Source organism: Epinephelus lanceolatus, chromosome 15, assembly GCF_041903045.1.
Source record: "Epinephelus lanceolatus isolate andai-2023 chromosome 15, ASM4190304v1, whole genome shotgun sequence".
Taxonomy (NCBI): Eukaryota; Metazoa; Chordata; class Actinopteri; order Perciformes; family Serranidae; genus Epinephelus; species Epinephelus lanceolatus.
Window position 1 is genome coordinate 1,739,482 of NC_135748.1, and position 25,519 is coordinate 1,765,000.

Consider the following 25,519-nt stretch of genomic DNA (forward strand, 5'->3'; position numbering starts at 1 on the left):
CAGCAGTTTGTATGCATCATCTTCAAATTATTTGAATCTTAATAGCCTAAAGCTCTGTTTAATACAACGTAAATTAAACAGTTTTCAAATCAGATTTATTACATCAAATAATTCTTTCAGCTGGTGTGTGCTCCTTCGTGGCTCCACCACCTGCTGCCCCTGCTGAACCCAGGCATCCAGGCAGAAGAGGCTGTGATCCGGCTGTCCTTACGGATATTTTTATTATCATCATTCAACATGTAGAAAGAATGTGTAATCTATTGAGTCGATTTACATAGATAATTCACAATCATGAACCTAATCTGGATCTTAAACCTGCTAACTGCCAACTAATTTAACTAAATGTGTTATATTTTTAATATTTTATCATGTTTAGATTACGTGTTTCAAAGGCATCTGTGTATTGTGTACACAACAGAGCGCAATATGAGTTAAAATTGTAATTTCCAATAGTGACAAGCAATATTTATGTGCTTTACTAAATTTACACAAGCACTGCGAGTGGTCAGGAGCAGGAGTAGATTTTGTTAGTAGCTACAAAAAGATCGGAGCTACTAAAATATTGATGAATGCGGACATGCACGTAAATTTCCGTCTGCGAACAGTTTACACACAGATTCCTTCTGCTCACGTTTCATGAATGAGACCCAGTGAGTGGAGTTGGTGGAGACCAATACAGGCCTAAAATGAGAGTGAGTACTGGACTTAGTTTGATCACGTGTCTACTGGACGTGTATGTAGGAACTATTTGCCAGTTTGTTCACCATAACTTCATATGGTGTCAGTATTTTAAGTATCTGTGTTTTCAAATTTACCCCAAAGTGACCAAAAACCTTTTATAATGCATCTTTAGGGTTTGCAGAGTATTTACTTATTACTCTACAGCTATGGTCATAAAGCCAGGGGCCTCATTTATAAAACTGTGTGCAAAGAAAGCTGACTAAGGGTGACATACTAATAAAGCACAGAAAGTGCTTACGCACAAAAATATCCTGATTTATAACACAGTGTGCACGCATGTCCCAGGCCCGTTTCCCTTTATAAATCACAATCAACTCAAAATGTGGCACAGGTGAGAGAGCGTCTTGCCCTACCCATAGATGCCTACAAATGGGCAGTGAAACGCCCTGAATTAATATTCCTTAACAAGAAACAGCACGAAGGAGAGCATGGCAAATGTTAGGGATGTCCCGATCCGATATTTGGATCGGTATCAGCCACCGATATTAGCAAAAAACGGGCATTGGCATCGGATCGGACTGCATGGAAAAATGCCAATCCAAGAACTCCGATCCAGTTTTTCACGGAGTCCGCTCCAGGTTTTCTGGCCAGCCCAGTGCTCCACGATTCAAGCAGTCCATTCCAGTGATCTGCTCCAGCTCTTACTATCAATCCACCAGGCCAGCATGCAGACGGCAGACACACGGAGGGTAGGAAGAGTAGCGGTCAACTTAGTTAACTGACTATTTGTTTTCTGCTCTGGTTTTTTGAGAGTGATATTTTTATTTGGTTTACACTCTTACTGTTTAAGTAAAGAGCACTGATTGCATTGTTTTGGGCACAATTAGTGAAATTGGAGCCATGGATGGACTATTGCTTGTTTAAACAGTTGTACAATATTGTGTGCCTGTGCACCAGGCTGGCACTGACTACTAAAATAACTGTAAAGGAAAGGCTGCATTGTTTGTTAAATGTCAACAATGTCTTGTGGTGTTAATCTATTTTTTATTTATTAGGGGGCCAAAGCACAAGTGTGTGGAGTCTTGCTGCTATTTTAATTTCAATGTTAGACATTTTAAAGATTTCTTGTGTTGATTTATTTTCTATTTATTAAGGGGCCAAAACAGCCAAAGCAAACCAACTATATTTTTTATTTAATGTTAATGTTCAAGTTTAAAGTTTGTTTATATAACTCTGTTAACAATAAACAGGTCAGTTTCTCATACCAACTGTTGTGGATCATTCTAACTAACCTGATGAAGTAGTTGTTCTTGTTAGAGTAATATTGCTTGATCAAACCTTTTCTAACATGACTGACAACAAAATAAGTGAATATGTATAATACGCACTTGGATCGGATTGGTATCGGTATCGGCCAAAACTCAAGGCTGTAATATCGGTATCTGATCGGAAGTGAAAAAGCTGGATCGGGACATCCCTAGCAAATGTAGCATTAAAGAGTAAATAAAACGAAACTTCATACAATGTGAAGATGACGTTCTTGTTGGGGAGTTCAATAACAGAAATACAATGTTGTTTGGTGGACTCAATATGGATATTATAAGGCTAAAAATGCAGCGAAGTGGCAGATGCTGTAAATGCTGCCACCTCTGTGTCAGAAGTGAAGAAGTGGTGTGATATTCAGGTGTTAAGGCCATTTGTGGACATAAAACCGAGGGATGTTTTTGCGAGCTGACTCAGACAGTTTCAGTGACTGTCTGAAATAAATACTCTGAGGAATACAGTTGTCATATCTGTTTTACAAACAATCTGATTGTCTTGACTCAAATGATTTCTTAAAATACGTCTTGTTTTCTGTGCGTGTGTGTGCGTGTGTGTGCGTGTGCGTGCGTGTGGTGTGTGTGGCTGCAAAGGGCAAAGGCATTTATTTCAGCTGTGCTAAGGCCTGTGGGAAATTGAATTGGTCTACGTAAATGGGACATTGACACTTGGTCTATTTAAAGGTGTCATTAAGAATCATTAAGAGTCAGTTATTGGTGTTAAAACCTCTGGCTTTAACACCAATAACTGACTCTGGCTCTGGCTTTAACACCAATAACTGACTCTTAAACTGACTCTTAATTAAGCAATATCACACGAGAGGGAGTGATGTTGTACTGTGATATCGTCACGGCTGTGATTCGGTCGTAGGCACGAGGCCGCAGGCCTGTGTATGTGTGTAGTTGATGGAGGTATGAGACGTTAGTGCGCCGGGTGTGGTGTGTGACGTCAGACGGATGCGCCCCAGGAAGAAAGTGAGGCATGTGCGCTGTTGTTTACATCGAGCAGCCACAGTGAAGAAGCCTACGCAGTTCTGCATGCTGTTTTTGAGTTATTTCCCTCTATGTAAACGTCAAACACTGATGAGAGAGGCTGTGCATCATCCCTGCAGTGCTGAAAATAAAGTGCCGTTCTTCAACGCAGACGAAGTCCCGTTGTTTATGTGTTGTTGCCACAACGAGCTAACACAAGCTAAAGGAGCTAATGGTCTTTGGAGGTCCCTTTACTACGGTTCGGGGGACTGCCAGCTTGGTGTTGGTAACACTTATTTATCTTAGTTACACAACGGCATGTCATTTATGTCCCTACACGGTGTGCGTCTAAAATCCTCCTCTGCTGGGGGGGATGGGTGAGCCAACTCTGAACTACGGGAGCCCAGCGTGGAGCGGCGGTGGCGGATTTTAAATAGAAACTCGATTTTCATTAAAACAAATCGGCCTAAACTACAAATTCGAATTAATCGATTTATCACCTAGCCCTAGTTGTTATAATAAGAAATAGGTTACTTTAACTGTGGCACTGATGGTTCTTTGGCCTGAGAACACTTAGAAGAGCTGGGTAGACCTGGAATGCATGGTTTGCTGAAGCAAAGCAAACATCAGTCAAATTCAACCACAGCCTTTGTTCGATAAGCTGTCTGATATGTGAAAGAATTCATTGCATGGAAGTGTAAATTGGTTGAAATTTTGGAAAAATTGGATGTGAAATTCTGAGCAGACACTCATGTTTAAAATAACATTTTTTAATTTTTTTATTGTTATTTTTTCTTTTCCTTTTTTTTGTTATTTACTCCCCCTTTTGTGCCAAGGAAACAAAGAAATCTTCATCATAAAAAAACCTGAACTGTTTTAAAATCATTCAGCCAAACATGTCAAACATCTTGGGAAAAAAAATGCTTCAAAAGCCTTTTACAACAAGTATCACCATTCCTGCCCTAATATCTGTTTCATTGTTTTCAAAACATAAAAAAATTTCCTGCAAACAACTTTATTTATTCAACTTTCTCACCAAAACTACATTTTACAACATAAGGCCTGCATTTTAACACATGATGACAACGTTCTAATTTACCTTTGCCCAATAATTATTTTTACTGACTGGAGCTGGAACCCATAGACTGTATATAAAGGTGGATGACATGTCTCCTCTTACTAAGGCAAAATATCCTGGATTCAGCTGCTGCCATCTTTCACTGGTGATTAGGGGTGAGTTCGTGTACAAAAATCTCTAAACGTTTAGAGTGGGTAATTTTTTTCATGTAAACGTGTACACAGGTTTCACCGTTGGGTGGTGCTATTGCATTATTGCAGTATTTCCCATGCATGTCAGCAATTTTCACCGGGAACGCACGCGAGTAATTCAGGCTGACACCTGTTTTTCAGCGAACTCCTCTGGTAATTTTATTAAAAAGCATGGCATATAGGTCCACAGTAACTTATTATTATTATTATTATTATTATTATTATTATTATTATTGTTATTGGGCCATCAAATCACAGCATCCGCGGTGAGAGGACACGGAATTGTGTGCGCTTTTAGGCACGCGGGTCTAGGCGATCACGGATATTTGATGTGGGAAAGATGTAGCCAGATGTATTACCTGTTTTTAAGTGGCACTGAGATACGTGGCTCGTCTGTAGCACGAGTCATGTGCGCCACTTCACCACTGACCCGTGTGTAAAAGCGCAAACAATTCCGTGTCCTCTAACCGCGGATGCCGTGATTTGATGGCCCAGTACTCATTGTAGCCCACTGGCGAACGACCCCCTTAATGAACGCGCCGTTTTAATAGAACCGAGCACGTAGGCTACTGACCTGTTGCCAAACCTGGTCTCACACCATTTCTTGTCATTTTCAGTCTATCACAGTTAATCAACAATTAGTATCACCCCCCTCCCCCCTAAGAAAAAAAAAAAAAAAAATGTTTTTCGCGTACTTATTTTTCATAACCGTTTATGATCTCAAACTCTTGTACATGTGTAAATGTCTGTGCAGTAGTGATCTTCACAGTATCTAGTTCCTGCCCCATACACCCATTTGACTAATTGTGAGCACCACCACTGGATGGTACATTGATTGGCACACACAGCTGTCAATCATGATGTCAAATGCCATTTTTATTGCCATCAAATAACTAATTAAAACCAAATATATTGGCAAATGAACAAAAATCAGCGTGATAAGTGACAGAAACCATCTTTGGGAAAATTTTATTTGAAATGTACTTGAGTTTTTAGTTTGGCCCACGTCCTGTCCATCTAACATGGAGGGGGCTGGGTTTAGGACCTATACTGCAGCCAGCTATCAGGGGGCGATTACTTTTTGGGCGCTGTCCTGTTGCCCATCTTTATAAGGTATTACTCGCCAGGCAACAAATGCAGGTAGATTTTTCATCTGCCGAGTAAATCTCGAAAGGCTATCTGCCACACTGGCGGGTAAATGATTTTGTTGAGTGCTGACCTCACGCTATGTTGTTGCCTAGTTGGTGCGACACAATGCTAGAAACCAATGTCCCCATGTTTGACTCTCTGTGACAACAAGCTAATCATACTCATTTGCTAAATTAGCTAGGTAGCTAATGACGTAGCTACTTTATACTTTGTCAGCTGAGTGGAAGCTAATGTATAAGTTAGGGGTGTAACGGTACACAAAAATCACGGTTCGGTATGTACCTCGGTACACAAGTCACGGTTCGTTTTTTTTTTTTCGGTACAGTAATGAAAAAAATAGACAACTATTAAATATCTTTTACTTATTGGTAACCTTATTAAAACATACCACCACAGCAGTTAACTCTTTTTACACAATTTTTGAATGAAACAAATATATATAAAATCCTGCTTTTTCACATTGTTTGAATGAAAATAGAAATATAAAAGTGAAAAGTAAAATCCTGCTGTTTTTTTAACACATTTTTTGAATGAAAAATATAAATAGAAATTTCTGCTTAAATAGTTTTACTCAATTAAAATAAAAAGTATAGTGCAGCTGGTCAGCTTTAAAGCCTGCTCAGATTCAGTTTTACTAGGAACTTACTTAGCTTTCCCACTTTGTTAAAGTGCAGTAAACACAACATGTTTATATCTAAAGTGCAGCTTAAACAATTTTACTCAACTCCAATGACGTTGGTTATTTCTTTAGCACGATGGTCAGGGAAACGCTCTTTCTTTTTAAATGACGACGATATCGTAGTTTGCACCAGATTGCTTTTTCTAGTTGTGCCGGTTAACGTTCAAACTCGGGTGGTGTCGCTTTAGATGCGTTAGCATGTTAGACGTGTTTCCAAGTACATACCCGACCGCTGTTCTGCAGTGTCGGCACACTGCTTTTGTCTTGTCCACTTGTTTATTTCCATCTTTGTATTTTACCCTGAAACCAAAGTGTTCCCAAACGGAGGACTTAAGGTTTGCGGGTGGGTCTTCAGGTTCGTCAGGCTCACTTGCCATGTTGTCAAAATGCGAGAATGCACTGCACAAAGTGAAAGCGGAGATTTACGGTCGGACTCGGTCCGTCACTCAATTATGTCCGTCGGGGAACTAGATATTTTAAATGGTTCGGCTCGCAAAAACGGAATTAAAATAAAACAAAATAAAATAAAATAATATCCTGCGCCCAATAATTCGGTACAGGGTCGTGCCGAACCAAAAGTCGCGTACCGAACGGTTCGACACAAATACATGTACCGTTACGGCCCTAGTATAAGTGTGTATTCAAACTGTTTTGTTCAGTACTCACAACCACAAAAAGCAAACAGGCTAATAAAAAAAAAAAAACAAGTGATGTGGTCGGTCTATCAATTGGACAGCATCACTTATGCATGCACTCCTGACCCCTACACATAACAAACACTGCTGTTCATGGTTCTGAAATAACAGCAAAGGTATGGTTACATGTATCTTGACCAATAATCGTTGTTTTTGCTATTTTTCTATGGATACGAAACAGAGGGGGCTAAGGCCTAGTTGAACCCTCGTGGTGGTGGGCCCTGTGAACAGTGCAAAGAGCCAAACAATTCAGTGGCATTTAAAATAGAATTTGGTCATTGAAAACTGTGATTAATTATTTCAAACTGCTCATGTAATATGAACCATTTTTTTCTGTGTGAATCACTATAGATAGAATTATGTTCAATTTTAACTGTTTTATCAGTAGATTTTTTTCCTTTTAGACAAGTCGCGTAGTTGAGGTTTAAACTTAAATGTAATGTTAAATTATGGTTTGGAACACCTTCATCTGTAACCCTGTTAGTGTTGGCACAAGCCCTCTGCATTGACTGATCATTAAAGCCCCGTTGCCACCAAACACTTTAAGTACGGTACCTTTTGGAACTAACCCTTCAGGCTTGTTACCAAGACCCTAGGTTTAGGGTCCCCTAGACCACTCATTTCCACCACAAACAGCATCCTGAATGTAATTGCTGTATTTCCTTTTTTTCACTAATGATTCAGAAGGAAGTCTGCACCTCATTTATCGTCCACAGAGGTTGCACGGTGTAATTTTCAGAACAAAATCTAACGGGCTGCAGTGAGTCTTAAAGTAAAAGTTCCACTGATTGTCACACACCTGAGTGTGTGAAAATTGTTCTCCACATTTCACCCATCCCTTGAGGGAGCGGTGAGCAGCAGCGGTGCCGCACTCGGGAATCATGTGGTGATCTAACCCCCCAATTCCAACCCCTGATGCTGAGTGCCAAGCAGGGAGGCAATGGGTCCCATTTTTATAGTCTTTGATATGATCCTGTCGGTGATCGAACCCATGTCCTCCCAGTCTCAGGGCGGACACTCTACCACTTGGTCACTGAGCTTTTAGTCCTTCTCAGGCAATCTCAGGGGTTTAGTATTGCTGGAGCCCACAGGAACAATGCTTCTTTTTTTCTCCAAGTAAGGATTACAATAGATGCAGTTCACATAATCTGGTCCAAATTAACATATTTTTTAAATGCTTGAAGATCCACTCTTTACTAAAAGTGTACTTCATCAGGAGAGACAATAAAAAGAAATGTAATGATCAAAGTGAATTTTAAGGTGTGCTGATGGATTCACGTCATCAACTCATGCATTGAGTACGGTACGGTTCAGTTCGGTATGCTTTTTTTCTGTTTCCGCTGCAAAAAGTTGTGGATGGTACCAATGGGACCGTTCCTTAATGCTACCATTTTTGGTACCCCTTCTGTTGCGGTACCTAGCACACAGATCTGGTTCTAAAAGGTGGAGCTGTGAACACTGCAGTCCGTTGATTGGTCAATAGCGGATGGTCACTCTGCTCAGGGCTGAGCTGTGGCTGGTTTTGAGGCAGAAGCCATTGTTCATATTGTGAGTAGACTGTAACTATTAAATATAAGGATGTTTTGCTGCCTCTTGCAGCAGCTGAAGTTGGAGCAAAAATAACTTCATTCAGCGGGCCGACTTCCGGGATTTTTAAGGTGGAACATAAACTCGTAATGTTACTAAATGCACGAGCTGATGACGTGACTCAATCAACACACCTTAAGTATTCTATATTACAACTTTGACCATTTCTTTAGTTTTTATATGACAGACACTTTTAGTACTGAGTGGATCTTCAAGCATTTATACTGTATGTATTTATTTCGGCCGGGTTATGCGAACTGCATATATTCTAATCCTCACTCTAAGAAAAGAAAAGGGTTGCGTAGCGTCAGGCACGCAACACTAAACCCCCTAGCATGCCTGAGGACTAAATGCACAGACCCGCAATTTTTTAATATCCCATGGAGAGAGACTCTCATTGCAGCCTGTTTTGTTATGAGCTATTTTGTTCTGAAAATGTCAGATTGCAGTCTCTTAGTAGGCACTCCAGTAGGTGCGCTACAGAGTGACATTCATTTACCGAAGGCATTTTATATCTGGCTGATTTTTGGAGACTATGGCGGGGCAAATTAGACTATGGTGGGCCGCCATAGTCTCGTCAGTGTATGGGAAACACTGCTTATGTATGTAAGACTTGCCACAGTGGTTACATATGCTTCAAAACCAGCCACAACTCAACCCTGAGCAAGAGTGACTGTTTTCTATTGAGTCTAGGGCTGGGCAATAAATCGATTTTATCGATTAATTCGAATTTGTAGTTTAGGCCGATTTGTTTTAATGAAAATCGAGTGCTCTTGGGACATGGAATGTCACCTCTCTGGCGGGGAAGGAGCCGGAGCTTGTGGAAGAGGTTGAGTGCTACCGGCTAGATATAGTTGGCCTCACCTCGACACATAGTTCTGGCTCTGGAACCCAAGTCCTTGAGAGGGGTTGGACTCTCTCCTTCGCTGGAGTTGCTCCGGGTGAGAGACGGAGGCCCGGGATGGGCTTTCTGATAGCCCCCAGACTCTCTGCCTGTACCTTGGGGTTTACCCCGGTAGACGAAAGGGTTGCTTCCTTGTGCCTTCGAGTAGGGGAACGGGTCCTGACTGTTGTCTGCGCTTATGCGCCGAACAACAGTTCAGAGTACCTGCCCTTTTTGGAGTCCCTGGGACGGGTGCTGGACAGTGCCCCGACTGGGGACTCCATTGTTCTGCTGGGGGACTTCAACGCTCATGTGGGCAATGACAGTGGGACCTGGAGGGGCGTGACTGGGAGGAACGGCCTGCCCGATCTGAACCCGAGTGGTTTTCAGTTATTGGACTTCTGTGCGGGTCGCATTACTAACACCATGTTCAAACATAAGGATTTCCATCGGTGCACGTGGCACCAGGACAGCCTAGGTCGCAGGTCAATGATTGACTTTGTAGTCGTATCATTTGACCTGCGGCCATATGTTCTGGATACTCAGGTGAAGAGAGGAGCAGAGCTGTCAACTGATCACCACCTGGTGGTGAGTTGGATCAGATGGCGGGGGAAGACGCCACGCAGACCTGGCAGCCCCAAACGAACAGTGAGGGTCTGCTGGGAACGCCTGGCAGAAGAACCTGTCCAGATGATCTTCAGCTCCCACCTCCGGGAGAGCTTGGACCGCGTCCTGAGGGCAGAGGGGGATATTGAGTCCGAATGGGCCTTGTTCCGCTCTGCCATTGTCGAGGAGGCAGTTGCGAGCTGTGGCCGCAAGGCCGCTGGGGCCAGTCGCGGCGGTAATCCCCGAACCCGCTGGTGGACACCAGAGGTGAGGGGAGCCATCAGGCTGAAGAAGGAGGCCTACAGGGCATGGTCTGTGGGTCTCTGGAAGCAGCTGATGGGTACCGGCAGGCCAAGCGGAGCACAGCAGCGGCAGTCGTGGAGGCAAAAACTCAGGCATGGGAGGAGTTCGGTGAGGCCATGGAGAAAGACTATCGATCGGCTCCAAAGAGGTTCTGGCAAACCGTCCGGCGCCTCAGGGGGGAAAGGCGGCAACTTGCTCACACTGTTTACAGTGGGGGCGGGGAGCTGCTGACGTCAACTGGGGACATTGTCGGGCGGTGGAAGGAATACATTGAGGAGCTCCTCAATCCCACCAACATGTATTCCAGTGAGGAAACAGAGACGTGGGTCTCGGGGGTGGGTCGTCTAATTTCTGGGGCAGAAGTTGCTGAGGTAGTGAAACAACTCCGAGGCGGCGGGGGTGGATGAGATTCGTCCTGGATATCTCAAGGCTCTGGATGTTGTAGGGCTGTCCTGGCTGACACGCCTCTGCAACATTGCGTGGACATCGGGGGCAGTGCCTCTGGAGTGGCAGACCGGGGTGGTGGTCCCCATTTTCAAGAAAGGGGACCAGAGGGTGTGTTCCAACTACAGGGGGATCACACTCCTCAGCCTACCTGGTAAGGTCTACTCCAGGGTGCTGGAGAAGAGGGTCTGGTCGATAGTTGAACCTTAGACGTGGACGCGGAACTGTGGACCAGCTCTTTACCCTCGCCAGGGTGCTGGAGGGGGCATGGGAGTTTGCCCAACCAGTCCACTTGTGTTTTGTGGATTTGCACCTCCAAGTCTGAGGCCATGGTCCTCAGCCGGAAAAAGGTGGACTGCCCACTCCAGGTCGGGGGGGAGTTCCTTCCTCAGGTGGAGGAGTTTAAGTATCTCGGGATCTTGTTCATGAGTGAGGGTAGGATGGAGCGGGAGATTGACAGGTGGATTGGGGCGGCGTCAGCAGTGATGCGGGCGCTTAACTGGTCCGTTGTGGTGAAGAGGGAACTTAACTAAAAAGCGAAGCTCTCGATTTACCGGTCGATCTACGTTCCAACCCTCACCTATGGTCACGAGCTTTGGGTAGTGACTGAAAGAATGAGATCGCGAGTACAAGCAGCCGAAATGAGTTTCCTCCGCAGGGTGGCTGGGCTCAGCCTTAGGGATAGGGTGAGGAGCTCGGACATCCGGGAGGGACTGGGAGTAGAGCCGCTGCTCCTCCACATCGAGGGGAGCCAGTTGAGGTGGTTCGGGCATCTGGTAAGGATGCCTTCCGGACGCCTCCCTTGGGAGGTGTTTGGGGCGTGTCCAACTGGGAGGAGACCTCGGGGCCGCCCCAGGACACGCTGGAGGGATTACATCGCCCAGCTGGCCTGGGAACGCCTCGGGGTTCCCGCGGAAGAGCTGACGGAAGTGGCTGGGGAGAGGACTGTCTGGGCTTCTTTGTAGAGGCTGCTGCCCCCGCGACCCGGATCCGGATAAGCGGAGGACAACAACGACAAAAATCGAGTTTCTATTTAAAATCCGCCACCGCCATTCCACACTGGGCTCCCGTAGTTCAGAGTGGGCTCACATCAACTACGCACATACACAGTTCCCCACACACACACACACACACACACACACACACACACACAAGCCACACACATCAGGCTCAGCCTGTAAGATAAGGCTATTTAGTTTGTTTAATAAAAGGACAAGGTTCTTCTGTTCTATAGGAAAGGTAACCTTAAATGACTTCTGTTGTGATCCAATATGATGGTAGGGGAAACACTGCCGTATGATAAGAAAGGGGTCCGGTGGAAAGCGATCACAGATGCAGTCGCCATGTATATTGCAAGAGATATGGTGCCCACATATAGGCTACCGTGGAAAAACTGGGGTTTATTCACATGCTGAAAGTTTTGGACCCCAGGTATGTGCTACCAGGCCGCAAATATATATTTTTTTAACTAGCAGGGGAAAAAATCGATTTAAATCGTGAATCGGATTTTTTGTGAAAAAATTTTTTTTAGGCCATAACGCCCAGCCCTAATTGAGTTACTGTCTTCTACTGACCAGTCAATGCACTGCAGTGTTCATGGCTCCACCTTTTAATACCAGATCTGTGGTACACCAAAAGAGGAGTGATGGAAAAATGGGGAGGTTAAGAAACTGCTCCACTGGCACCATCCACAACTTTTCACAGTGGAAACCTAAAAAAAAATGCGTACCGAACTGACCTGAACCATACCGGACTGCTTGGTAGAAATGTGGCTTATTTAAAATGTAAATTTATTTTGTTAAAAAAAAATAAGATGCTGTCTGTACTTTTCTGTTCTACTGGACCAACATTTCCTCACAGCTGTTATCTTTTTCCACTTCACAGCTAACAGTAATAATGGTTTATCTTCTCAGCCCAGTCATCCATAAGCACCATGGGAAAGAAGAGTCGAGTGAAGATTCAGAAGTCAGGCTCAGGAGCCAGTACTGTGGTTTCCCCCAAGGAGATGATGAACCTGATCTCTGAACTGCTGCAGAGTATGTTTACCATCAGTTTTACATCCAGTGCACCTTCACACTCCTTACATGGGGAAAAGTCTTTTTTACACGCTCATTCTACATTCCAGTGGTTACAGAGCTGTCTGTGCTAACTCACACAAAAGAAGGCATGTACACTATTTGTTTTTAAAGCATACTGTGTATCCCCTTGTAATGTCCTGCTCAACTGTTTGGTAGAGCCCATTTTGAGTCACTGTATCTTAATGAAAAGTATGTTAAACTTAACCTGATTGAGCTATCTCTACCATTTGGTTTAGGCATGTTAAGCTAAAAAAAAGTCCACTAGGTGTCAGTGTATCTTTAAAAAGTATGCCTTCTCAGCAGTGGTGGATAAAGTACCTAAAAGCCATTCTTGAGTAAAAGTACAGTTATCTTACCAGAAAATGACTTTGGTAGAAGTTAAAATTGCCCATTTAGAATATTACTTAAGAAAAAGTATAGTATAGTATCTGATATTTGCTGTATTTAAGTATCAAAAATAATTTTAGGATATTAAATACAATTAAGGACTAAAGTAAAATTATAAGTAAATACTGTTAATAAAAAAGCAAGCAGACAGAATTTTGAGACTGAGGAAGTTTGTTGACTCGTAATGCAACAAATGAATATCTTTTATCATTCATTGTTACTAAAGTACAGACACAAGCCTCATAAAGCTGTATAAATCACATAAGAATGTGAGTATTAAAATGTTTTACTAAATTCAAGGGTTTGGTAAATAATTATTTCTCAGGCTAAAAATCGACAGATATTGCATGTATCCTTCACACTTTTGCCAGCATGGCCTTGAAGTAGGCATTAAATTCCATTCTAGGTGGTATTAAATTGGTCTTAAAAACCCTTAAATTAGCTTTGAGAACCCTTGGTATTTCCTACATATACAGTACAGGCCAAAAGTTTGGACACACCTTCTCATTCAATGCGTTTTCTTTATTTTCATGACTATTTACATTGTAGATTCTCACTGAAGGCATCAGAACTATGAATGAACACATGTGGAGTTATGTACTTAACCAAAAAAAGGTGAAATAACTGAAAACATGTTTTATATTCTAGTTTCTTCAAAATAGCCACCCTTTGCTCTGATTACTGCTTTGCACACTCTTGGCATTCTCTCGATGAGCTTCAAGAGGTAGTCACCTGAAATGGTTTTCCAACAGTCTTGAAGGAGTTCCCAGAGGTGTTTAGCACTTGTTGGCCCCTTTGCCTTCACTCTGCGGTCCAGCTCACCCCAAACCATCTCGATTGGGTTCAGGTCCGGTGACTGTGGAGGCCAGGTCATCTGCCGCAGCACTCCATCACTCTCCTTCTTGGTCAAATAGCCCTTACACAGCCTGGAGGTGTGTTTGGGGTCATTGTCCTGTTGAAAAATAAATGATGGTCCAACTAAACGCAAACCGGATGGGATGGCATGTCGCTGCAGGATGCTGTGGTAGCCATACTGGTTCAGTGTGCCTTCAATTTTGAATAAATCCCCAACAGTGTCACCAGCAAAACACCCCCACACCATCACACCTCCTCCTCCATGCTTCACAGTGGGAACCAGGCATGTGGAATCCATCCGTTCACCTTTTCTGCGTCTCACAAAGACACGGCGGTTGGAACCAAAGATCTCAAATTTGGACTCATCAGACCAAAGCACAGATTTCCACTGGTCTAATGTCCATTCCTTGTGTTTCTTGGCCCAAACAAATCTCTTCTGCTTGTTGCCTCTCCTTAGCAGTGGTTTCCTAGCAGCTATTTGACCATGAAGGCCTAATTCGCGCAGTCTCCTCTTAACAGTTGTTCTAGAGATGGGTCTGCTGCTAGAACTCTGTGTGGCATTCATCTGGTCTCTGATCTGAGCTGCTGTTAACTTGCGATTTCTGAGGCTGGTGACTCGGATGAACTTATCCTCAGAAGCAGAGGTGACTCTTTGTCTTCCTTTCCTGGGTCGGTCCTCATGTGTGCCAGTTTCGTTGTAGCGCTTGATGGTTTTTGCGACTCCACTTGGGGACGCATTTAAAGTTTTTGCAATTTTCCGGACTGACTGACCTTCATTTCTTAAAGTAATGATGGCCACTCGTTTTTCTTTAGTTAGCTGATTGGTTCTTGCCATAATATGAATTTTAACAGTTGTCCAATAGGGCTGTCGGCTGTGTATTAACCTGACTTCTGCACAACACAACTGATGGTCCCAACCCCATTGATAAAGCAAGAAATTCCACTAATTAACCCTGATAAGGCACACCTGTGAAGTGGAAACCATTTCAGGTGACTACCTCTTGAAGCTCATGGAGAGAATGCCAAGAGTGTGCAAAGCAGTAATCAGAGCAAAGGGTGGCTATTTTGAAGAAACTAGAATATAAAACATGTTTTCAGTTATTTCACCTTTTTTTGTTAAGTACATAACTCCACATGTGTTCATTCATAGTTTTGATGCCTTCAGTGAGAATCTACAATGTAAATAGTCATGAAAATAAAGAAAACGCATTGAATGAGGTGTGTCCAAACTTTTGGCCTGTACTGTATGTAACATTAGTCCGTTCTGTATTTGATGACAAAAAAATATATTAGTGTGACTTTAATTTTATTATTGTTATTTTTTTTTAAAGATTGTGTTTTTTGGGGGCTTTTTGCCTTTAATGGACAGGAGAGATTGAAATGGGGTGAGAGAGAGAGTGGGGGTTGACATGCAGCAAAGGGTTGCAAGCCGGAGTCGAACCTGCTACCGCTCCAGCGAGGCATCACCTCTGTACATGGGGCGCTGGCACTATCCACTACGCTACCAACGTAATTTTTTCCAATTACCATGAAGTGACTTCACAACTGTTTGGCCTTCAAAACTACTAAAAAAAACTAAGGAGTATTTTGAAAATAAATAAACATTAGAACCTGTTTTTCATCTGGAACCTCCCATCTGCAGCGCCCCTGTTTGAGGACTTGGCTCAGATTCCAGAGTTACTCCTTAAAGGACAACTTCGGTATTTTTCAACCTGGGCTCTATTTCCCCATGTATATGTGTGCGTATGATTCATGGGTACCACTCATTCTAAAATTGGTTCAGTATTGAGCCGCGAAACGAGCTAAAACACACACATGCTCATTTACATTACCAAGCGGGGACAACTTCCACCTTTCTGCTCCAACACTGACTGACAGCTGACTCCACTCATTCACACTCACCACTGCCCCAGGGCCGCTACCATATGCTATTTACAGAGATGGCACTGGCGATCTGAACCGGTCAGTGGCGAAAAAAAGCACTTTTATACGGGACGCATTTGCCCCCATTACCGTTTTAGCTCGTTTCACAGCTCAATACTGAACCAATTTTAGAACGAGTGGTACCCATGAATCATACGCACACATACGCAAGGGGAAATAGAGCCCAGGTTGAAAAATACCGAAGTTGTCCTTTCAAGGAATCTGATCCTGATTGATTCGGTGGTGGGAACCTCTTGCGAGCGCATGCTTTTGCTGACGTCAACCCCAGCAGGATTTGAACTCTGGACCTTCCGCATGGAAGATGAGTGCTCTAACCACTACACTAGAAACATTGATTTCTATTAATGATGGCCCAAGGACATAAAAACTGAAAAAAAAAAAAAAAAATTCCAATCCCTTTTTCTTAGTGTAGACATTAAAGGGATATGGAATGTTTTTTCAAAGCTAACTGAATAACAAGATGTTTTCCTTTTGAGAAGTTTTTACAACACACGTCAGCAAGGTTGGTGGAACAGTGGTGCTGTGGTTAGCATTGTTGACTCACAGCAAGAGAGTTGCTGGTTCAAACCTGGTGTTGGGGCACTCCTCTCTGCGGAGTCTGCATACTCTCCCCTTGTCAGCGTTGGTTTTCTCCTGGTACTCTGGCTTCTCTCCACAGTCCAAAGACATGCAGGTTAATTGGCGATTTTAAATTGCCCGTAGGTATGAATGTAAGTATGAATGGTTGTTTGTCTCTATGTGTTAGCCCTGTGATAGTCTGGTGACCTGTCCAGGGTGTACCCTGCTTCTCACCCAATGTCAGCTGGGATAGGCTCCAACACCCCTGCGACCCCCAACAGGATAAATGGTCATGGAAAATGAATGGCTGAATGAATCAAAAGGGTTGCCTGGCTTATGCTTATGTTTACGTGCTTTATCAATGAACGTATAGTATTGTGGTGCTATTGAGGCGTGTTTTACTGTGCAACAGTACATGGGAGGAGCAACAGTCTGGCCAGTATGATAAAATAGACAATATTAGAGAATATGGTCTGCCCCATATAGGCTTGTGCCGGTTTGAAAATTTTCCAACAGGTTTTATTTAAAGCCAAATATCTAACTGAACCGATATATCGAATTATATACCTAATTTTACCACGGAGCTATTTTTCCCAATAAAAGCCCATTATAGGTGTAATGCGCTTCCAATCCACTAGGTGGTGGTAATGCTGTATTAACCGCCAATACACACAAGGTTACACAAGAAGAAGAAGCAGAAGGACACCAAGACGTTAGGGCAAAGACGGTGGATAAACCAGTAATAATAGTAATAATAGTAGTAATAGTACAGAATAGTTTATACTGTATAGTACAGTAATAATCCAGTATCTTTGGTTAGGGCAACAAACTGAATGACTGCTGACTCCCTCGCACTTTTCCCCACCCCCAATGAAATTTGATCTCTCGCAGCAGCAGCAGACAGCTTAGCGGAGCTGCGGAGTCGCTCTGCAGCCTCTGAGACAAACTAAACAAAACACTTGTAGGCTCCTCCACTTCATTTATAAACAAACATAAACATTAAGTTGTCATAATGCGTGTTACAATGCAAGATAAGTTGAATATAGCCCCTTGACACGCCGCTGTGAAAAGCTGTATGATGTAGTATTGATTTGCTCTCTGTGGTGCCATGTTTTAGACATGTGTTGTATAATCAAGTTAACATGTCACGGTGAAGGTGTGTGTTGGCTTTACAGTTCATTACATTGCTAGAGTTGAGTTGTTGATGGTCAGCGTGTGCTTCCTCAGAATGCAGCAGTGCTGCACCCTCTGCTGGTAAAGAGTGGGAGGAGTACATCCAGATCAGAGGTTTGGTGGAGAAGATCCGCAAGAAACAGAAAGGTGAGTGTATACAGCCATGCACACAGTATTTCTACTGTTCACATGAATGATTTTTAACATTTTATTTCACTCTAATGAAGAAATACTAAGTGATGAGCAGGCCCAAATGGAATCACTTTTAATTGTTTTCAGCAGTGATCCTAAATGAAAATCTGTGGAATTCTGCAGAATGTTTTTTTTTTTTTTTTCATAATGTGATAGACAATATTAATTTGTGATTATGATAACAATTGTTTTGGAAAAAAATTAACCTCACACAATACATTAAAATCTAAAATTACCTCAAGCAGGCTAACAGAACCACCATGTACATTTTAGTAGAAACTCTGAATCAGAAATTTGATTTAATCATGAATACTTGAAGAAAAGAAATTAAGCATTTGTTGGAAAAGTCAATCAACAAAATGGAAGTTCAATGTGGAACAGAGAAAACAAAAAATATATTTGCATATCTGTTAACAGTTAATCTTATTTTGACATTTCTTCTCACTACACCATAGGCTTGTGCCGGTTTGAAAATTTTCCAGCTGGTTTGATTTAAAGCCAAATGGCCCAGTTTATCCAGTTGACGTGAATTAAACCGGGTGGAGCTCTTAAACTGGACCGAACCGGTTAAACCGGAAATTGGCACAAGCCTACTACACCACTAACTCTGATTTTAATGCTGACTGAATACAACACACATTGTCACACACATTTACAGTGTGGAGGAGACAGTGACAACATTCAGAGTTTTACAACCAGCATCTGTATGTGTAAAATCTGCGGAGTTCCATATGGGCCTGGTGATAAGTAATATTTGATGTCAAGAATGACTTTTGAGGGGGAAAAAAAAGAGGTGTGTGTGTGTGTGTGTGTGTGTGTGTGTGTAGGTATGTCAATACTGTTTGAGGGCAGCCGAGAGGACTGCTTTCCAGACTTGCTGTCCTGGGCTCGGGAAAACGGGGCGTCCTGTGACAGTTTCACAGTGGCCAACTTTGGTACGGAGGGCTACGGCCTGCAGGCCACTAGAGACATCAAGGTGAGGTCAACTCAGCAGTGGGCACTTACACTGTTGAAGTTTCTACAGTATTAAAACCACTCCATTGACCCCCAGTGCAATACAGAATCAAGAGCAATACAGTTATCTATAATAACTTATAAATGACAGCACCTTCAAACTTCCCTCTCTCCTTAATGTAAAGAAGTACATTTTGAAAATGTTCATCCATTTACAGAGCAGATGATGAACAGTCTGAGACATCTTAAGAAAAAGAAGTTCAGTTTCAACAATATGCCTCAGTTTTTCCGGTGGGTGCCGTCTGGGGGTTGGGGCGACCCCCTAATATAATGGTAGGCGAAACACTGGAGTATGACATGTTAGATCATTGACCTTAGCCTCAATTAATCGAAGGGTAATATATGAATACAATGGTGTCACAATCAGTCAACCTAATTCTTTCCAAATAGAGCTATTGAAGTCATCTGGTGAAAATTCTTGTATTTTTTTAATATTGCAATATATATTGCAAAAATTAAAAAATCGCAATGTCAGTTTTTTCCAATATCTTGCAGCCCTACTGTAGAACAACATGGCAGACTCTGTGGAAGAGGACTCGCTCCAGACTTGGCAGTGTTAATTTTGGCAGCTATTTTAGTATTAGTCAGAATCAGAATCAGCTTTATTCGCCAAGTCCGTGTGTACATACAAGGAATTTGACTCCGGTAGACTTGCTCCCAGTGTACTAGAATTGACATATATACTCAAATTTAGGCAAGAACTGGAATATACAGAATATGCAATATACAAAAAATATACAACTATACATCAAATATAAAAAAATATAAAAAAAATTCTAAAAAAAAAAAAATTATTAGTTAGTAATTTTAGTTATATTTTAGTCATTTTTATCCTATGTTTAGTCTAATTTCTACACACTTACAAACTGTTATTTCTGCAGCAGTTTTTGACAGGTTTAAGGGGTGATTTACAAGCACACACTTACTGATCATCATTTGAAAAGCTCAACATCTCTCCATTTATGCTCTCAAAAACTTTGACACCGAAAATAACTAATCTGAGACAACTAGGATTTGTACCCAGGGTCACTGTAAACTCTGACTTATCCATCTCACTGTTAAGAAGCAGAGAAATAACTTAATTAAAGCCTGAATTCTTTCTTAATCTGCAACATGTTAGTCTGGAGGTTTAAACTCGTGTCCTCTCACATAGTTGGTGATAAAAAAAATAATCTTTCTTCTCTGTCAAAGAAAACTGATATGAGTTTACTTACAGCACAGCTACACTCACAGATAACTGAGCCTCTTACCTGCCTGTCAAACAGCATCAACCCATAAACCTTCTCAAGACAGTCTGAACTAAGTGGAGTCCTGCGGGGATCAACAGAGTCTGGCGGTCAGTGGCTGCTCACTCCACTGCCTTTCAGCAGCCAGCAAATATCCTGGTGCAGACTATTTACTGGAGTTTGCCAGCCTCTCGCTCCTGCGGCATTTGAAAATGATTACGAGCACTGCTTTTCATGTCAACATTTTCGTCAAATCTTGTCTCATCAACACAAATTAAAAACATGAATTTCATCTCAGTTTTTATTATCAAGGTCAATTTTAGCTCCTCATTATCCCATTTTTGTCATGGAAAAAAAGGTTGTTGATGAAAAACTTTTGACAATTAAATTAACACTGGCGCATAGATACAAACAGCTTATTCTAAGGTAAAGAAAACACAGCAGATCTTATTTTCAGGTGATGATAAACTAATGAAAACATAGGTATGAATATTATATACCACTTCTGCCAGTAGATGGCCCTGAATCTTGCGCACTGGACCTTTTAAGATAGACGTCTGATACAGATTCTTTTGTACTGAGGCTGCTGATTGACAATATTTTGCATCATGTTTAATATCTTTAAGTCTGACCATGGTAAGTATTTGTTGTTGTTTTTTTCCAAAGAACTGTATTCTAATCAGGGTGAAAAGCCTCTGAAGCAACATTTTACCTGAGGTCAGCGACTCACTTCAACTTGCTCCTGAAACCTGGCAACTCTTGGCCTTGGGAAGTGCAACAACATTAGGCATGCAAAGTCATCCTGTGGGCCGGATTAGAGCCTTTAGTGGGCCAGTTCTGGCTCAGGGCCATGTGTTAGCTAAGCTATGTTTAAAGCTAAATAATGCACCTTTTTGGCAACAGCCTCAATTGGTGTGTGCGTGTGCGTGTGTGTGTGTGTGTGTGTGTAGGCAGAGGAACTGTTCCTGTGGATTCCCCGGAAGATGCTAATGACTGTGGAGTCGGCCCAAAACTCTGTACTGGGTAAGGACTGCAAATTATAAGTATACATCTAGCTCCTTGGGCCCCATAAGAAAATGGTCTAATTCCAGGATCAATTAAGAATCATCCTTGGTGTAACAGGAAAATAGCCAAACAACCAAATTAAGTCTCTACTCATTCTTGTGAATTGCAACAAAACCTTATATATATATATATATTTTTTTTTTTTTTTTTGTCCAGTTACTCTGGAATATCTGTTTTAAAAGATCACAGTCCATTGACAATTGACTATTATGCCTTATAATGGACCAACCTCCCACTGATTACATGTTTTCTTAAGATGATGACTTGAATTTTTACAACTTTGTCAGGCGTACAAGTCCCAGGATGATCATGTAAAACATGAAGGAATTGTTAAACGATTGTTGTGGTATTAAATACAAGAGTATTTAATTAGCTGTATAATCAGAAAGTTTAAAATCTTTTTATTCAAGAAATAAATACCATTGTAATGTTACCCACTCACAATTTCTGTTGATAATGTAATTTGTTTTTGTGATAAACAACATTTAATGTCATTTGTAACACAAAGAACACACACTGGCCGTCATTTTTCAATTTAACGTACAAACCAGCGCACATCCGAGCACAGAAATCATCTTATAGGTGGGTTCATGCGTCATTCATGAAATGTTGGTATCTCACCGATCACAGTGTAGAAATGTTCAGGTGCTGATAAATGTGGCAGCTGAAAACAATCGTCCCAATGTATTCTCGATTTAGAGGCCCTGCCCCTAGAGTTTGCAACATTATATGGCCAAGAAGAGAAATCTCTCTGGACTGGAAATGCTAAAATCCCATGTCCAGTTTAACCAACTTGTTCTATTTGGCAGCCTGAAAAGTGGCATCAAACGAAGTCAAAAAAAAAACACAGTATGGAAAGAAATCATTGCTATGCTCAACAGCATTGGAGTGGACAGTTGAACTCCAGCTGAGAATGGAATATTTAATTTGTACATCCATGATTCATTCTTACCTATATCCATCCATCCATCCATCCATGAAAAAATGTGTTGCAGCCCATAGGCCATTGCAAGATCAAGATGGCGGCGTGGACGCAGCGGCCCCTCTCTCTCCGAGTTTTGTGCCTAAAATTGTGTGTTCCAGTGAATGTTCTTGTGCTTTGTGTTTACGTCAGTGTGGGCATAGTTCAGCGTCTACGTTGCACAGAAGATACAGTCGCCACTGCTTTCTGGATATAAGAAATAAATCAAAACATCACAACTTGGACAGAAAGCCACAGAGGAACTCAGGGTCTGGGACTTCTCCGCCGGACTACTACATCACCGGACCCACCTGCTACATCACACCCAGAGAGGAGGCGCTGGAGCGGTGTGAAAGGAAGCAGAAGCGAGGCAAGCGCGGAGGCATCCAGGCTAGGCTAGCAGCTAACCCACACAGACCAGCGATACCATCCGTCATTATGGCCAATGTATGGCCACTTGACAACAAAACAGACCACATACAGCTCCTATGATCTGCGCAGCGTGATGTAAGGGACTGCTGTGTCTTCATTTTTATGGAGACATGGCTTAATGACAACATCCCGGACTCCAATATCCAGTTAGCTGGACTAACATGCTACCGAGCTGACCGGGTCTTCGTGGAGAAAGGTAAGACTCGCGGCGGGGGAGTTAGTGTTTACATCAGCGATGGCTGGTGCCGGAACGCTGCTGTTGTTTACAAACACTGTTCTTCCCTGGCGGAGTTCATTATCATTAAATGCCGACCTTTCTATCTACTGAGGGAGTTTACAGCAATCCTGCTGTGTGTCTGTCCACAGCCAGCGTAAAGAGGACCCTCTCCAGGATCAACCCACGCAAGGCAGCTTGACCAGATAACATACCTGGTCGTGCCCTAAAGGACTGTGCCAAGGAGCTCAAGGATGTCCTCACGGACATCTTCAACATCTCCCTGAGCCAAGCGATTGTTCCCATGTGTTTAAAAGCCGCCACAATAATACCAGTTCAAGAGAAGCCCCACTCATCCAGCTACAATGACTATTGGCCCGTAGCACTGACTTCCACCATCATGAAATACTTAGAGTGGCTGGTCATCCAGAACATCAAGTCCATCTTTCCGCCCTCCCATGACCCGTTTCAGTTTGCATACAGGTCAAACAGGTCCATAGAGGATGCCATTTCCGCTGCTCTCCATTCAGCCCTCACCCACCTGGACTCAAAGAACTCATACGTGCGAATGCTGTTCCTAAACTTCAGTTCAGCATTCAACACAATCATTCCCCAGCAGCTCATACAAAATCTTGGACTCTTGGGACTTAAAACCTCTCTCTGTAACTGGGTGCTGGACTTTCTAACAAGGAGGACACAAAATGTGCCGGTCGGTAGTAGGGCTGCTCGATTACGGAAAAAATAATAATCACGATTATTTTGATCAAAATTGAAATCATGATTATGCAAACGATTATGCTGCGCACGTGATGACATATTGTTTACACGACGGCATGTCATTTCTGTCTGTACATGCGCGTTTAAAATTCTCCTCTGCTCTCTGTATTGCGCACAGCAGAGTTCGGCCCCGATGCGCGCGCACACACGCACGCACACACACACACACACACACACACACACACACACACACACACACACACACACAGACCAACCTCTCTCGCTCTCCCTCTGCCATTTTCCACACACTGTTTTTGAAATCTTCCACGATCACCTGCCCCTCGCATTACTCGTAGTTCACCTAATTGACTGGCTGGTGGTGTGAAAAGAGGAGGGGAGGGGTAGGTATTGCACATGCGCGGCTTCCGGGTACGTTTCATTTGCAACACAAGACGACAAGAGTAAACTGATAGGAAGCGCATAATCGTTTTATGTCGATTATTTTGTTTTCATAATTGTTGACAGCCCAAATCGTAATCTAGATTAAAATTTGATTAATTGAGCAGCCCTAGTCGGCGGCAACACCTCCAAAACCATCACGCTGAGCACAGGGGCTTCACAGGGGTGTGTGCTCAGCCCACTGCTCTTCACACTGCTGACCCACGACTTTGTGCCAACCCACAGCACCAACCACATTGTCAGGTTTTCGGATGACACGACTGTGGTGGATCTCATTTCCAACAATGATAAAGCCAACTACAGGAGTGAGATGAGCCGACTGGTGCAGTGGTGTCAGGACAACAATCTCTTCCTCAATGTGGAGATTGAACAAGAGATTGTCGTGGACTTCAGGAGAAGAATTCCACAGCATCCCCACTGACCAATGACTGTGCTGCTGTTGAGAGGGTGAGCAGCAACAAGTTCCTGGGGGTGCACATCTCTGAGGACCTCTCCTGAACCAACAACACCACATCGCTGGCCAAGAAAGGAAGACTCTGCAACGCATAGTGAATACAGCCAGCAAAATCATTGGTACCCCTCTGCCCTCCCTCATAGACATCTTCAACATCCGCCTCACCTGCAAAGCTATCAGCATTGCTAGTGACACTTCCCACCCCTCAAACGCCCACTTCAGCCTCCTGCCTTCGGGGAGAAGGTACCGGAGCCTCCGGGTCCACTCCACAAAACTCACAAACAGCTTTATCCACCAGGCTTTCAGGATGTTGAACTCTATCCACTACCTCTCCCCTCTGCCCCATGCCCCTGGATTGTAATTCCTTCCACTGCACATAAAGATTACCTCTGCTGTTTTGCACATAGACTCACTACATCCGCACCCCAGTGTTGTATTATTATTATCATTATATTATATTACAAACTGCTGCTGACTGTCTGTTTTTACACTGTGCACTTCACTTCACTTTACTTTAACCATTTCCACCACTCCGTATCTGCTGCTGTTAGTCATTTGCACTACATGTACATCATGTACATCCCATAGGCTGCTCTAACGTGCACCTTGATCAAGGCCGGTTCTACACAGGAGCAAGAGGGGGCAATGCCCCTTTTAAACAAATGTCTTGCCCCCTCAAATCAAATCTGCCAAAAAAGGCACAAAACTGAAAAGTTTTCTCATCTGTTTCCACTCCGCTCCGTCCTGTGTGCCGGCTGTGTGTGACTGTCTGCAGTCGGCAGAGACCCTCCCCCCAGTAAACACCCAATCACTATTTAGTATGCAAATGAGCCAAGATGCATTGGCGTCAGGTTTCTCAGTCTTAGTGAGGCAGAATGCAGCAGTGAAGTGAAGCTCCGTTAAACTTGTTGTAGCGTCTCGTGTCGTGAGATACTTAATATATAGTAAACAACAAAGTGTGAGCATAGAGAGTGAGCCTGTCAGTGCGAACATTTCTTCAATCACACAAGCACAACGAGAGATGAGTGCCTGCTGCATGTCACATACTGAGGACAAATGCCCTGTGTGTGCCAGACCCCTACATAAAGCCCCGCCCAGCCTCTAGTTCTGCACGCTGTTTTTTGATAATCACAGCAATTTTTACAAAGCTTTTATTAACTTTTCACAAAGTGTGTTCAATTGTCTTTCATTGTTTCTCGCGTG

The 25,519-nt window shown here is 42.9% G+C and overlaps 1 protein-coding gene across 1 annotated transcript in view; it reads left to right on the forward strand.

The window, feature by feature from the left end:
• The window catches only part of setd3 (SET domain containing 3, actin histidine methyltransferase), a 109,687-nt gene that overhangs the window by 21,355 nt on the left and 62,813 nt on the right, over positions 1 to 25,519 (forward strand). The window contains exons 2-5 of the mRNA XM_033642720.2: positions 12,501 to 12,623; positions 17,637 to 17,729; positions 18,602 to 18,750; positions 20,965 to 21,037. Of these exons, the coding sequence (XP_033498611.2) occupies positions 12,501 to 12,623; positions 17,637 to 17,729; positions 18,602 to 18,750; positions 20,965 to 21,037 (438 nt within the window). The remainder of the gene's footprint in view (positions 1 to 12,500; positions 12,624 to 17,636; positions 17,730 to 18,601; positions 18,751 to 20,964; positions 21,038 to 25,519) is intronic.